The sequence below is a fragment of the Zosterops lateralis genome (assembly GCF_965231275.1).
Source record: "Zosterops lateralis genome assembly, chromosome: 4".
In the NCBI taxonomy this organism is placed as follows: Eukaryota; Metazoa; Chordata; class Aves; order Passeriformes; family Zosteropidae; genus Zosterops; species Zosterops lateralis.
This window is the reverse complement of record NC_139765.1, coordinates 16,425,461-16,440,132: the sequence shown is the minus strand read 5'-3', so window position 1 is coordinate 16,440,132 and position 14,672 is coordinate 16,425,461. Positions and strand designations below refer to the sequence as shown.

At 37.1% G+C, this 14,672-nt stretch overlaps 1 protein-coding gene across 7 annotated transcripts in view; it reads left to right on the top strand.

Annotated features, from left to right (window-relative positions):
• The window catches only part of FGD4 (FYVE, RhoGEF and PH domain containing 4), a 109,714-nt gene extending 97,540 nt beyond the window's left edge, over positions 1-12,174 (top strand). For all 7 annotated transcript variants that reach the window (XM_083860501.1, XM_083860505.1, XM_083860502.1 and 4 more), the window contains 6 exons: positions 849-879; positions 1,050-1,145; positions 1,549-1,674; positions 3,727-3,867; positions 4,995-5,135; positions 5,312-12,174. In XM_083860501.1, coding sequence (XP_083716627.1) covers positions 849-879; positions 1,050-1,145; positions 1,549-1,674; positions 3,727-3,867; positions 4,995-5,135; positions 5,312-5,569 — 793 coding nt within the window. In that variant the 3' untranslated portion in view covers positions 5,570-12,174. The remainder of the gene's footprint in view (positions 1-848; positions 880-1,049; positions 1,146-1,548; positions 1,675-3,726; positions 3,868-4,994; positions 5,136-5,311) is intronic.
• The last annotated feature ends 2,498 nt before the right edge of the window (positions 12,175-14,672 follow it).

The following is a 14,672-nucleotide window of genomic DNA, read 5'->3' as shown; positions in this document are numbered from 1 at the left end:
TTCAATTATATTAGAAAAATCTTTATTTATGTATGAGTAGTGTATGTACCCTATGCCTTAATGTCCTTAATTCATGAGCTTGTATTAACCCTGTAATAGTTTGTAATTTGCTCTTAGCGTATTCTTTAGTAGTAGGCTTATTTTTCAAACTACTATTGGAGTACATTTTCAATTACTGTTTTTAAACAGCTAGTAGATTATATCTTTGGAAGTTGCTGGTCAGGGACTATGCTTAATAGCTCAGCTTTTGGTTTTTACTATAAGCAGGTGTAGGAAGAATGATTTTGGCTGCTTTAGCATGTTTCTTCTTCCTCATGTGCAGATGGTAGGTGGGAAGGGCAAACAATTGTTTAGGATTCTGCTTGCTTAAAAGTTCTGCTAATACTGCAAAGCAACACGTGGGGAGCTGTTTTAATTGAGGTGTTATAAAGGTTCTCTTTTGCATCCTTCAGAGCAATCCATAGAAAAATTAAATTTTCTATGACTGGTATTACGTGGTGCAGCAGGGTTTTTTTTCACAACACATGATCCAAGGAGGAGGCCACTTTTGGAGAGCCACATACACTGAAATGTTAATTCTCATGTTTCTAACTTTTGTCTTCTGGTTTGGTTTGTTTGTTTGTTTGTTTGGGGGTTTGTTGTTGTTGTTTGTTTGTTTTTGGGTTGGTTTTTTTTGTGTGTGTGTGTGTGTTTTTTTGTTTTTTTTTAAAGTTGGACAGTTAATTATTAGTATTGTTTAGATTCTTGAGAATTACTGCAGAGTTACTTGGCTTTTGCAAGAAGTTGTTGATAGTGGGATAATGTTTCCTGAAATAGTCTCAAACTAATGTGTCAAATATTTCTTTTAGTTCTGAACAGGATAAAGAAGAATGGATAAAGGTAAATTCATCTACATTCTTTATTTTCTAAACAATTTGTTACTGAAGCAATCAGAAAATAATATTCATGTTTTCTGTCTCTACCTTCTCTCTGCTTATCAATAACTGGTCAGAATGCAGATCTGTTTTAAATTTTACCATGTCTGAGGAATTTCTCCACTGTTTTCCTAGGCACTTCAGAGTACTATTGAAGCTTTTCAGCAGAGGAATGAAACTTTCAGAAATGCGATTGCTAAAGAATATGAAGACATGCCTGTTGACGTCTCTGTAAGCTGCTGTTATTCCTTTGTAACCTTCTTAATACCCATTGTGTTCTTCAATAAGTGGAAAAAGTTTGGCAGAAACTTTGTTTTCATGCTCATCATTTTTAGAGCAGAGTAATCACAAAGCAGTCATCTTGTCGGTAATTGTTTTTCTTCATAAAACCAAATCTTGTAAACAAGCCTCTTTCTTTCTTGAAACACATAACAGAGCCCTCTTTCAACAATAGATGGTGATTTCTGACTGGGTTCTTTGTTATTTCTTTTATAGATCTCAAATTGCATCTCGAACTATATTTTGTAATTTCCTTTCCAGAGGAAGAGAATAATTATTTTCCCTATTTCAAGTACTGTGCAGCTTTTTTCTAGCTTTTAAAATTCTTTTATCCTCCTCCTGACCCCGCCTTTAGAATGCTGAGCTTGGGAAGAGAGCACCGAGGTGGATCCGGGACAATGAGGTCACCATGTGCATGAAATGCAAGGAGCCCTTTAATGCACTGACAAGGAGGAGGCACCACTGCCGAGCGTGTGGACATGTAAGTGCAAACCCCAATGCCTGCAGCTGCTCAGCAGGCCTGGGAGGGTCTGGAAGCACCTGCTTGGCTTCTCATGGCTCCTTGTCATCATAGGATCATAGAGTGGCTTGGGTGGGAAGGGACTTTAAATATCCCCAAGTCCCAACCCCACTGCTGTGGGGAGGGACGCCTTCCACCAGACCAGGCTGCTCAGAGTCACATCCACCATGGCCTTGAATACCTCCAGGGATGGGGCATCCTGGGCTTCCCTGGGCAGCCTGTTCAGTGCTGTGCAGTTTGCTGCTGCACTAGTAGATGAAAGAAGCAGCTCTGCATACCACCAAGGACCCTCTGCCCACTTTAGCTGGCATATTGAATTTGGAAGTCCTTAAGGAGCAGTGTGCATTTGTGTATAATGTCCCAACACCCTGCACAAAGTATATTGTTAGTTTTGAGAGACCTCTACTAATATGAAGAGTTTCAAGACCATATTAAGATGGCATAATCCAGCATTATTTCGTGCAGCACTGTCTGACTCCACCAAAAGACCATAAGACCCTTCACTTTTTCCTTAGGTTAACTTTAAGCTGCCCCCAGCTGAGTTCAGTGTGTAACTAACTGTGTGAACATGTGCAAAGCATCAGGGAAGGAGGGAATGTCAGGGTGGGGAGAGCGTATTGCTACTGCTTTCCATGTGGGATCCTACGTAACATATCCAGCTTGAAAGCAAGCATCAAACAGTGGTAGTATTGTGAGCTTGTGAGCTGACAGAAGTTAACAAAAGAAGAGTAAATATACTGTGCTTTCTTTTCTTGCCACCAGCAGCTCTGCCTGTCTCCACCAGATAGTAGTACAAGCTCAGGTTTACTATTTGTGGTACAGGCTGTCATGTCTGATTCCTTTCTAACGTTTATAAGTGGTAGGAGGGCTTGCTGCATTCATAATGCTGCTTTTGTGCTTTGCAGAACACTAGAGACTTTTTCAGAAGCTCTAAATTATTGACTCTACAGTTGTCATAGAGGGTTTTATCCTCAGACCTTTCTGTCTTAAAATTCTGTTAATATTGAAAGCACACCCTCCATTTTTATTTCCCTTTTCATTTATACTCCTAACTACTTCCCTCTGTTACAGTTCTATCACATGTCCTTTGTGCTTTAATTTCAAAAGATTTTTTTCATGGGGGTTAATTTGGGCTAGCAGTGGTGGCTTTCCAGAAGCGACTAATTTGGAATACTTAACTAGTATTGTCTAGAGCTACAAGTTGAGGGTAGTGATCTAGATTAGTACTGCAAAGCCCTGGTCCACAATAAAATTTTGTTCAGATGCATTAATGGTTCAAGTCCATTTATCTACCTTTCTTTCTTGAAATAACTAGACTCATATTTTTTATTCAGGGCATCTTTTTTCATGTGAAAGAATAATTCTGTGGAAAAACACTTCTAAGGAAATGACTATCTCTCTTGCATTTCAGTTACATATATACTGAAAAGGAAAAAGCAGAGAAAATCAGTGTATATTGGCTGATTTATTCTGTGTATTTATGATTGGATTTTAAAATCGTAAATTTTATATGTATAGGTATATCTAAACATGCTAATATGTCTTAGCAAGTAAAAAAAGTAGCCATTTCTGATTTTATCAGATTTTTATCATTAAAAGGTCATCTCAGTCATAGACTTTATTAATTCTCATAACCTCATTCCGGTTACATAGAAAACCATTTGGTAAATGTATCGTTCCGGGTTGGCATATAAAGAAACTGCCAGCATGGCTTGTGCTATATTCTGATTCTATACCTAACTTTAAACTACAGATATAATAAAAAGCCTAATTGAATTTTATGCAAATTTCCACCAAGTAAATAGGAAGAAGCACTTCTAGTTAAGAAGTAGTGGTACAAAATTTGGAAAATCATTATTTTCAAGTAAGTTATTGTTGACATATTATGAAGACATGTTTCTTGTGCTGTATAATTTAAAAATATACTGCAAAATAGCATAATACTATTTTTTAATTTATATTTTAATATATTGTATAAATGCTTAAATCTGATATGTTTGTCTTTTTTTTAAGGTGGTTTGCTGGAAATGTTCTGATTACAAAGCACATCTGGAATATGATGGCAATAAATTGAACAAAGTCTGTAAGGATTGCTATCATGTAATAATTGGTTGTACAGACAGTGAAGAAAAGAAGAGGAAGGGCATCTTGGAGGTATGTCAATCAAAAATGCTGTATTTGTATAGCTGCAATGATTTTGGTTCATCAGTAGGTGAAAAGTGGTAGCATTCTTGCTATTTGAGAAAATAAAAAGTATGTGGATCAGTTTCATCCCATTCCATAGGGATTCCATTGGTTTCCAGCACTCACCTTTGCAAAATTGCTTTTTCTTTGCAACTTTACATTTTTAAAGGGAATTACAAAGCTTAGAACTTATTTGCTTCTCTCATTTATATCAGCTTCTACAACAAAATTTAACCTTCCCTTATAAACTTCCAGTTTTCTTCTTCTGCATTTAAGGTTTCATAGCAACAAACCCCAATGCTATATATTTAAAAATATATACCCAGACTGGAAGAACTGGGAATGGAAACTATGACAATGGGAAAGAAATTTCCCCTTCATTCAGAGTCTGAGTAGGAAGATACTGTTTTGATCAGTGTATAAAATGGACTTTTAAGTTGTCAGGTTGCCCTCAGCTTTTGGCATCTGAAAAGTCAAGGTCAATGGAAATTTTAACACATAATCATGTGTGTTCTTTCTTATTGTCTCAGGGTCACTATTTAACTTGAGTAACATTTTACTCTGGCTACAGATTTTAAGCAATTAATCTAACTTTTTCTCTTGGATTACTGCATGAATATTATTTATATTATTGTAAGTGTGTTCAAATTTGATTCTGTCATAATATTTTGACTGCCAAAGTAGATAAGTTGTCATGTTGGATAGTAAGTGGCACTTCAGTGCCTAACATGGTGTTATTTTGGAAATCAGGCATTGTTGTAGATGCTCAGATACAGAGAAAGGCTGGCTGTGGTGTCAAAATGAAAACTGGAGTGATACAGAAGTCTATAATCCAAAATTACTGATGAAAAAAGGAACAGATTACACTTGCTTAGGGAATATATAGTGTGACTATATGTGTTTAATATATATATATATTCTCCCTAAATCCCGTCCTCCATGACCTTTTTTGGTATTTCCTGAAGCTCTTTAGCAGAGCTAAACTATCTAAGAGTTGATGTGAATGGTGATAAATTTCCTGCTTTTCTGTTCTTTCTGTTTTAGTCCTAATTGAAGGAAAGTTTACTTACCTTCTTATGCTTTCTACTATCTCCTAGATTGAATCTGCAGAAGTCTCTGGAAATAGTGTCATATGTAGCTTTCTTCAGTACATGGAGAAGTCCAAGCCCTGGCAGAAAGCATGGTGTGTCATACCCAAACAAGAGGCTCTTGTGCTCTACATGTACGGTGCTCCACAGGTAGGTACAGGGGAAATGCAAAAGATTTTAGTAATTATTGTCACTGGTATTTGAAGAAGAGAGAGCAAATAGCTTGGGAATGGAGGAAAGATCCAAGTTTTTTCACCAAACTGTACAGCATATGAGAAGTAATGGGTAGATTAGTTGTCTGTTCTTAATAAACAACTTCTTCCTAGGATGTTAAAGCTCTGGCTACAATTCCTCTTTTGGGCTACACAGTGGATGACACTCCAAAAAGTGCTGACCTCCCCCACAGCTTCAAACTGACCCAGTCCAAGTCTGTGCACAGCTTTGCTGCAGACAATGAGGAACTGAAGCAGAAGTGGCTAAAAGTTATCCATTTAGCTGTCAAAGGTGAGACACCAGAATGTCAAAATGAACTGCAAGTGAATTTGGAAGAGCAGCCTGAATCTTCTAAAAGATCTGAATGCTGAAGCTCAAGAACACATGGATTTTTAAAACATTTCAGTTGAAATTGTGGTTAACCTATGTGTTGACCTTTCTTTGCTCAATCAAGGAAAAAAAAAAAAAAGAAAAGAAAAAGAAAGTTCTTACTACCACACACATCTTGGCACTTTATGTTTGGGAAAGAATTCTGGTCTTTTTAGGGATCTTTTTTCTTATATTTATGTTCTGTCAATAAAAGTGATGTACAGGTCTGTTTCAGAGACTTTTTAAAAAAATGTGAATGCTATTGAAAATACTTACTAACTTTACTGTACTACTTCTTTGTTGTAATGCAATTTTTTTTAAAATCCAGTTGCTCTTCAGTTAACATTTGCTACTTTCATTAAGAATGCAAATATTTGAAGCTTCCTACTTACATGTTAGGACTTGCAACAGGATAAAAGATATACCTCCACATTGCCAAAATAGAGCCGTACTTAAATATGCAGGGACAGTTTGGTTAATTGTATGTAGTTTATAGATTGATTTCCACAGTTGTGTACATATGTTGTATTTACTTGTATCTTTTTAATTATAGTAATGCAAATTGCTTTCACAGGTATATTGGCTTTTAAGGGTTCAATTTATCAAGGAAACAATCTAATGATTTTCAGTCTAGAAATAAATACCTAAAATATGAGAAAACTATATATAATATACATACAGTATTAAAAATGTACAATACTTGATTATTGCTTTGGTTTCATGATACTGGGTTCTTATTAGTGAATAATTTATTTTTAAAAAAGAATGTTTTCTATTTGAAATTAAACACAGTCCTAAACTGAAAAATACTGTTCAGTGATTTGTTTTAAAAGCTGACACTTATTGATCTTGATATTTTTTTGCATCAAAAAATTAGCAGTAATGTAAGTGACATGCAATGGACAAATGAGTTCCAGTTGTGCTTAAACAAGTAGTCGCTTTTCTTCAGTGTCCTATCACTGTTAGCTTTTAAGAGTGCAGTAGTTTGTTGCTCAAATGCAATATGTGGTTTGAGAAAAGCAACAGATTCTAGTGACCTTCTGGGAATGTGTTTTTTTTGCTGTTATGGTTATTGGAGCAAAAAGAACATTTTGAACTTAAGTTTTTTGATTTTTGTAGAAGATTAGGTATTGTAATGCTTATTTATGACAACAATCTTCAAGGATTATTATTTTAAAGTGAAGCCTGGTTTATAAAAATTTACTATGAAGTCTGAGCTTGCAAATCTGAAATTTTATGAATTAACATTATTTGTTTTCTGCTTTTGGGTATAAAGACTCACTGGCTTTACAATATTAAGTTCCTTATGAACTTCCATTCCTATTAGGGTTTTTATACATAGAGGCAAATTACCCCCCTAAAATTTTCACTGTAATATCCTTGAATGAAATATGACAAACTCAGAGGTAGTTATTGACTATCAATTAAAATCATTGCTGTCTTTCCTTTTTGAAACCCTTAAAGGAAAGAATATATGTAACTTCTACAATCAACTTATCATAAGAACATTCAGAGGTTTACTTCTCACTAAATCTGCAATCTGTATTTTAAATTATGTCAAACTGAAGAGTTCAGGTTCAATTTTGTTAGTAACATGACAGATTTAAATGGTTGGGTTTTTATAATGATTTTGCTAAACAAACTATCCACTGAACTGCTCTTGCTCTACTCTTTCTGCGACACTATAGGAGAAAAAAACCCAACCCATTTTGCATTTAGCAAGGGATTAATATCTGTTTGTAGTGTCAAGCACACACGAGCATGCAGTGTCTATAATTCCTTCATAAGAATGTCATGTAACTTAATGTTAGTGGGATGGATTTTGCTCTCACCTGCACAGTTCCAAGATCTACCACAGCCTTTAGATTCCACAGTTTTACATCAGTGTTAATAATGATCAGGACATGGTATGACTCAGTGCATGTCAATTTGAATTTTCTTCCTTGGGTGCTCCCTGTGTCCAGATTATTCTGGACATAATCCTAGTATTACTTTTATCCAATATGCAAGCTCTTCTGTAATTCTCACAGAGATTTTAAGTGACCTCCACTGGCAGCTGTGTTTACCTTTAGCAATGGGCAGCTCAAGCCTGTTTTGATTCATGTTGGTGAATACCATCAGATTTTTGCCAAGGTAAATAAGATCTCCCTAGCTAATATATGTAATTTTACATATACCTTGCCAAGGGATAGGGAAACATTCAGGTAAGCAAGCAGAACTCCTGGTGGCTATCTTTCCTTCACAGCCATCTCCCAAGAGTGGGTATCTTCTATAAGAGCTTCAAGTGCAATTGTGGGATGTGGAGAGTTATCTTACCACAACCCAGTGTATAAAACCAGTTTCCCATGGTCAGAGTGTTGAGTGTAAAGCAAGAAGTTGCTTTAAAGGAATTCTCAGATTGGAAGGACTGAGCTATACTGAAAATCCGATGATATGACTGTAGAATCAATTAGGTTGGAAAAGACCTCTAAAAATCACTGAGTCCAACCATTGTCCAGTACTGCCAAGTCCACTACTAAACTATGTCCCTAAGTGCCACATCTACACACCATTTAAATACCTTCAGGGATGGTGACTCAACCCTTTCCCTAGGCAGCCTGTTCCAATGCTTGACCTAGCTTTTGGTGACAAAATATTTTCTAAAAGCTGATCTAAAACTCCACTGGCGCAGCTTGAGGCCATTTTCTCTTGTCCTATTGCTTGTTTCTTGGGAGAAGAGACCAATCCTCTCCTTGCCATCATCTCCTTCCAGGGAGTTGTAGAGAGTGATATCTCCTAAGCCTTCTATTCTCCAGGCTGAACGCCCCCAGCTCCCTCAGCCACCTCTCACAGGACGTGTGCCCCAGACCCTTCACCAGCTCTGTTGCTCTTCTCTGAGCCCACTCCAGCACTTCATGTCCTTCTTATCGTGTCTTTCATGTCCCAGAACTGGACATGGCCCTTGAGGTGCAGCCTCGTGCATCCCTGGTACAGGGGGACAATCCCTGCCCTTGTCCTGCTAGCCTCATTGCTGCTGATACAGGCCAGGACACCACTGGCCTTCTTGGCCACCTAGGCCCACTGCTGGCTCTTGTTCAGCTGCTGTCAAACCAGCACTCCCAGATCCTTTTCCACCAGGCAGCTTTCCAGCCTTTCTTCTCCAAGCCTGTATGCTGCAGGGATTGTTGTGACCCAGGTGCAGCACCCAGTACTTGGCCTTGTTGAACCTCTTAGAGCAGGCTTGACCCATTGATCCAGCTGTTTGGATCTCACTGCAGAGCCTTCCTGCCCTTCAGCAGGTCAGCATCCTACCCAGCCTGGTGCTGTGTAGTACATTCTGTTTTTTAAGCTCCTGCAAACCTAATTCTAAGCCAGGTGGGATACCCCATTGCAGTTAAGTGATTAGAAGTAGCAGTTTCTGTGCTTCCTCATTGTTACAATGGTATTGAGTATTGAAGCTGCTTGAATGGCAGCATCTCCGAGACAAAGACCTGCACTTGGGCATAAGCAATTTGAAATGAAGTTAGCACTGGGAATTGTTTGTTTGGCTGTTAGCCTCATGTTTGCTCTCAGCCACTAAATTTTATATAGCACAGAATTTTATTTACCGTAGTGAACCCCATTTCATGTTCTCATAATCAATTGCTTGGTCAGAATTGTTCTCTTCTGGGTCAGAATGCCTTGGCACTCAAATGCATGGTTCTGTGTGTATTTTGTGGGAAAAGTATGTATTACCAATATTAAAGGACATCAGGAGATGGAGAAATTGCATCTAAATTTCACCACCCTGTTGTCTTCATTCTCCACAGACAAGCCCTCCTAAAAGCATCCCAAACTTTAGCTTTAAATTGTAAATTAGGACTGCAGAGGAACAAATATAAAATTATAGCTTCTGTGGCTTAAGAACTATGACGAAAGCAGTGAAATTAAAACCATCATTCTAACAAGGTAGAGGCTGTTCCCATTTGAAATAAATTCTTAAATTCTTCAAGGAAAAGAAAAAAGTCATTAAATTTGTGAGCATAAAGCTCTGTGTGTAAGGATTAAACTGTAACTAAGCATTCAATCATAATGCATGAATACATGCGAATGACGCTGCTGAATTATTTAAGTTTGGCAACTCGTGTTCAAGTAAATCTTGTTTCTCACTTTCAAAGTGATCGCTCTTCTGTATGATTTAAAACAGATCAAAAGTTATTTTAGTGGTTTTATCTGTGTTCAACCAGAACAAGACTTAATTTTATCATTCATATTTTTGGATCATAACAATATATTTTTTGAAATTACTTATTTTTCCCCATACTATGGGAAGATATTGTATAATGGTATCTGCATGTCTGCACCATTCCTCCAGACCCTGGTATCAGGTACTCCTTCTTTGTTGAAGAGCTGCTATAAAACCTGTATTATGTAGTATTTTCAATTCCCTTTAAGATGAGTAGTTTTGTTTATTCCAAAGTGTATTTAACTTATATGTGCAAAATAGATATTGAGAGTACAAAGCATTCTCTTCTATTTGGAGTAGAATAATTAACCACTTTAATTGCATGTAAATATAGTAGAACCTTTTAATGCAAAACCATCTCAAAGTGCTTTATAAATCTCAAAAGATTCTAACTCTTCCATAGAAAAGAGGAATTTTTATTGTTCATGTTTTTAAGTTATGGATGAAGGCAAGGCACTGATTAAATACAGAGTAAATACACTACCACCTAAGTAAAATATAGGTGAGATTATAGAAGTATTCTCCACAGACTTCGAAGTGGAGTCAGAAGGAAAAAATGCCCCATATATTAAAGCAAGTGGGAAAGATGTGAAAACAATTGACAGGATGTTTGGGTTCCTCACCACATAGCTAGTGTAAAAAATCATCAGCTTTTCATTTCAAGCAAAGATTAAATAAGAGAGGGTAGTTATTTCTTACACTGAAGGAAAGACTTTCAGAAAAGAAATAAACATTCCATATAGAAAGAATCCTAAGCAATAACAAAAGGTCTTTCTCCAAATAGCTAGTATAAACTAGCATGGGCCTGCTGGAGATATTATACCTTCAATGATTTAAATTCACATAGAATCTGCCTTACATTATATAAGGACACTTGTGGAAGATGAAGCTTCCACCAGTTTGGGAGCTGCTGAGATACCATGTCAACCCAGAATCACAGAGTTCAGGTGAATTTCAGATGGAGGTAATTGATGTAGGAGTGAATGTAAACAACTGGAAATATATATCCAAAGGTAAATGATTGGAGAGAAATAATTTTGTGGCAGAACTGATTTATCCTTAAGGTAAATCTCGTGGTGAAATGAGCATCATTCTTAGTCTCTGTGGTGTACTATTATTTGAAATCTGAAATTAAATACATGGGGTTAATATTTTTTGCTTAGTCTGTGGCCCTGTTGGTGTGAGGAATTTATCTAGGTGGTTCTGACCCATGGGACTATAGTATGTATGTTCCTCAGACAGGAGTTTTAATCTGCTAGTCAGATTGTTTCCTAAATCCTTTTCCTTTAACAGATCGTAACATTAATTTAATGATTACATATGTGTGTGTATATACACATTTGAATGCGTGTATATGTGTATTTATATATTTGAGACTATTGTTCAGATTACTTGTTTTCAAGCAGTATTTTACAATCAAAAAATACACTGTGCTGCATTCAAGATAGAATGTATAATGACTGTGTTGAGTATGCTTTCCAGAAAAAGATGGAGTTAGATCTGCTATTGTGCCCTGTTATTTTCAAGCCAAATTAATTGCACATAGAGAACAGTTCGCAATAGAAATATTATTTTTTCTATCTGTGTATTTTCTATTCTGCAGCCCTTAACGCATATTAATACATTAATTTTAGTGGGAGCTGTATCAGCTGTAATGTTTGACATCAAAATTACAGGCTATACACATTAATTTCCCTTCATTATGGAAGCATTTCTGATTTTGATTGCAAAAACATTTATTAAAAGAAATAATGATTGGAAGAAGTGTAAATTTGTTTTGGTTTTGCAATAAAGTGAATAATATAAAAAAGGTGAAATACTAATGCCATTGTAAGTTGTGCAAATGTAAGTTGTCATTTTTATGGTTAAGAAATATATGAATGTAAAAAAATTGAAGATATTGTACATATTTTCTGTAATATATTTATATTTGATCCTAAGGTGGGTGGAGAATTGTAAAAATTAAGCACTTTAATTCATGTTGAGTACTTAAAAAGAACAGAAGTTTGTATCCTGTAAAATAAAAGCATCATTAAGTAAGTATTGCTGGTCAACTCCCATTTCATTCACCTACTGTCCATTTTGCTGACTAAATCTTTAAGCTGTGTTTATTGTTGTGTGTGATGGGGAGGTCCTGTTTTGGAACACTGGTATCTAATTTGCTGAAGTTCTGGCTCCTCACAAGTACTGCTAAGTTGGTGAAAGATGTATTCTGAGTTTATGGAGGGTGTATTTAATGCTGTGACATCCTGAATGGCAAAGATAAAAGGTCTCTGCAATCCTGCGCAGTTTGGTCCAGATTTCTGTAATGGGAATGTGACCTCGATGTTATATGAGTGCTTTATGGATTTTTGTACTGCCATCCCCATAGAAAAGTGCAGAAATAAAGGAAAATGTTCAGCATAGCCCTAAATCTTTCTTAGAATTACTCAATACTAAGTGATCAGCATGATCTCATGCGCTGAACTGAAGTGGTGCTGCAAAGCAAAAAGTGATCGGGCAATTAGCTGGATGTGTTCTTTAACAGACCAAAAGTGGCTGCAGTTGCCTCCAATTTCCATCATCTGCACACATTAAACCTGTTTTGATTGTATCTGATTTATTCTTGGTGTTCTTCTGCAGGTGGGCACAATGTTGCAGAAAACACTTCCCCCAAAACAGAGGGAGGAAGAGTTATTGTAGTACTTGGTAATTCCTGACTGGAAAGCGTTGCATACAAGAATTTTTGTTCCATGTCTGCATCTTCTTCTCTTTGCATACACTGTAAACAAATCAGTTGAAATAAGCACTGATTAACCACAGAGACTAATGCTTCCCTTTCTGTTTATGTATCTTTCTGATTTTTCTGATTTTTTTTGCACTGTGGTTAACTCTGTTCCCAACCTCATTTTTCCCCATTCAGCACAAAGCAATGTCTTCTGCATGGAGAAAAAAATAATAGCATTTACTCTAAAAATGTGCTTTAATAAAAGAACACAATTATAAAACTCAAACCACGGGAAATGCGTCACCACAGGTCCTACTTAATGCCTTTAAATCAGCAGGGTTAATGAGCACTGATATTTCTACATGGCAGCAAATTGGCCAGAGCACATCACGTTGGTGAGGAAGTGGTGGGTGTTGCCTCCTCTGGCTTTCCCAAAGAGCCTGACTAACCCTGCTTCATTACCATGGAATTGTTCTTGGCATTGCATGAACTTCCTGACATGAGAGAAGTGGCATACCAGCCTTTGGCAAACACAGTGTTTGGAGCTGGTTTGCTCTAAATAGATTGCTGTGGAGGTCTCCCTAATGGATAAGCAGAGGGATCCTTATGATTGTGACCATTTTATTTGGGAGCTGTTCACCCACCACCTCACTGTTCACCCCATGCCTTCTTGGCCCTGTGCACCAGGCAGCCATGGCAATATTTAGCCTCACCAGACCCAGTTCTTGTGGTAAGTCAGGATACACACTGTGGAGTTTGGTTCCTTAAGGAACATCACATGTTGCATGGTGCTGTTTCTGTCTCAAAAGCAAAGGTGTCAATGTCTCAGTGCTTTGGTGTCATGAGCAGGAAGTGCTGCCTGCCCCAGTCAGAGTTGACATGGCCTCCAACCATTTTCTTACTAAGAAAATTAATTAATAATTTCAACTGCCAAATTTGAATATGTTTTTGTTTGCTAAATGAAGGAAATTTCTGCTGTCAGAAGCATCTCCTTATGGAATAGATCCTTAACTGGGAATCTAGGGTAAGATGAATTTCCAGATCCCAAAGCATCTTCATACTAATTTTACTGAATACTACATTATTTAACTTACAGATTCCAGAGGTTTCTGGATTTGATTTATGCTTTTGCAATATTAAAATAACACATGGCTGAAGAAGTGGAAATTGTCTTGGGAGAGAATCTGGGATTACTCTCTCTTTGGCCTCTAGTAGCCTCATGTTGTCTTCTGCCCCTTCCTACTCCTGTCTGGGAGCCAGGCAGTTGCAGCACTCTTTCATGGAGAACGTGGAAACGAACTCTCTCTTGCATTCACTGGACACTGAACTAGTATCTCTGATACTGTGAGCTTGTGCTTGGAAACAAGGCTGCAGGTTTTTCCTCTCCTTTGAATGTGTTTTAACTTCATATACCCTACTCACTCTTCCAAACTCTAGGTAAGGGTCCTTGCTTTGGGGAATTGGGTTTTACACTCTGCTACTGAATAGCGGAGCCTTCTCTCAGTGTGAAATCAAATGAATGACCCTGTCATGGAAGAAGACAGGATTTCATTGTAGTTCTGTTTAGATGTGCTGCTTAGAATGTAGAACTACCTGCCTTACCTGTTTCATCTTACTTGAATATTTCTTGCTAAGTAAATCCAAATCTTACAGCTCGAGGTTCTGGGACACAGCATTTGCAAAAGGTCTGCCTTATCTATGTTGTATTTTGGAATTTGATCTCAGACTAGCATTAAGTTGGTCGTATTAACTGAATGCCCTTTAGTTGCTGAAGTGCATCCTACAGTTGTGTTTCACATGGAAAGACCTGCAGCCGTATGCTTCAAGACAAATCTGCAGTACAAAGCAAAGCATAGCAGGTGACACATGAAGTGTCTGCTGTCATTACTCTTATAAGCAGGGTGTGATGCTTTAAATCACCTATGCTCAATTTTTACATTGCCAACTTAAAACTGTGCCAATCAAAAGCAGCATGCACAAAATAATGTGTATCATAAAAACAAAAAATGCTCCTCTTTGCATACTGTTTTACCTTAAAAAGACTACAGGAGATGGTCTTGTTTAACTGCTAGATCCAATAGAAGATACAAGCTCAATTCCTCCTGAATACCAGCAAGTTTTGGTTGAGGTAAGGTTTGGTTGGGATAAGATTTTTTTCTTTTCTGAATATCTTGCCTCAGTTGAATGTTAAGTA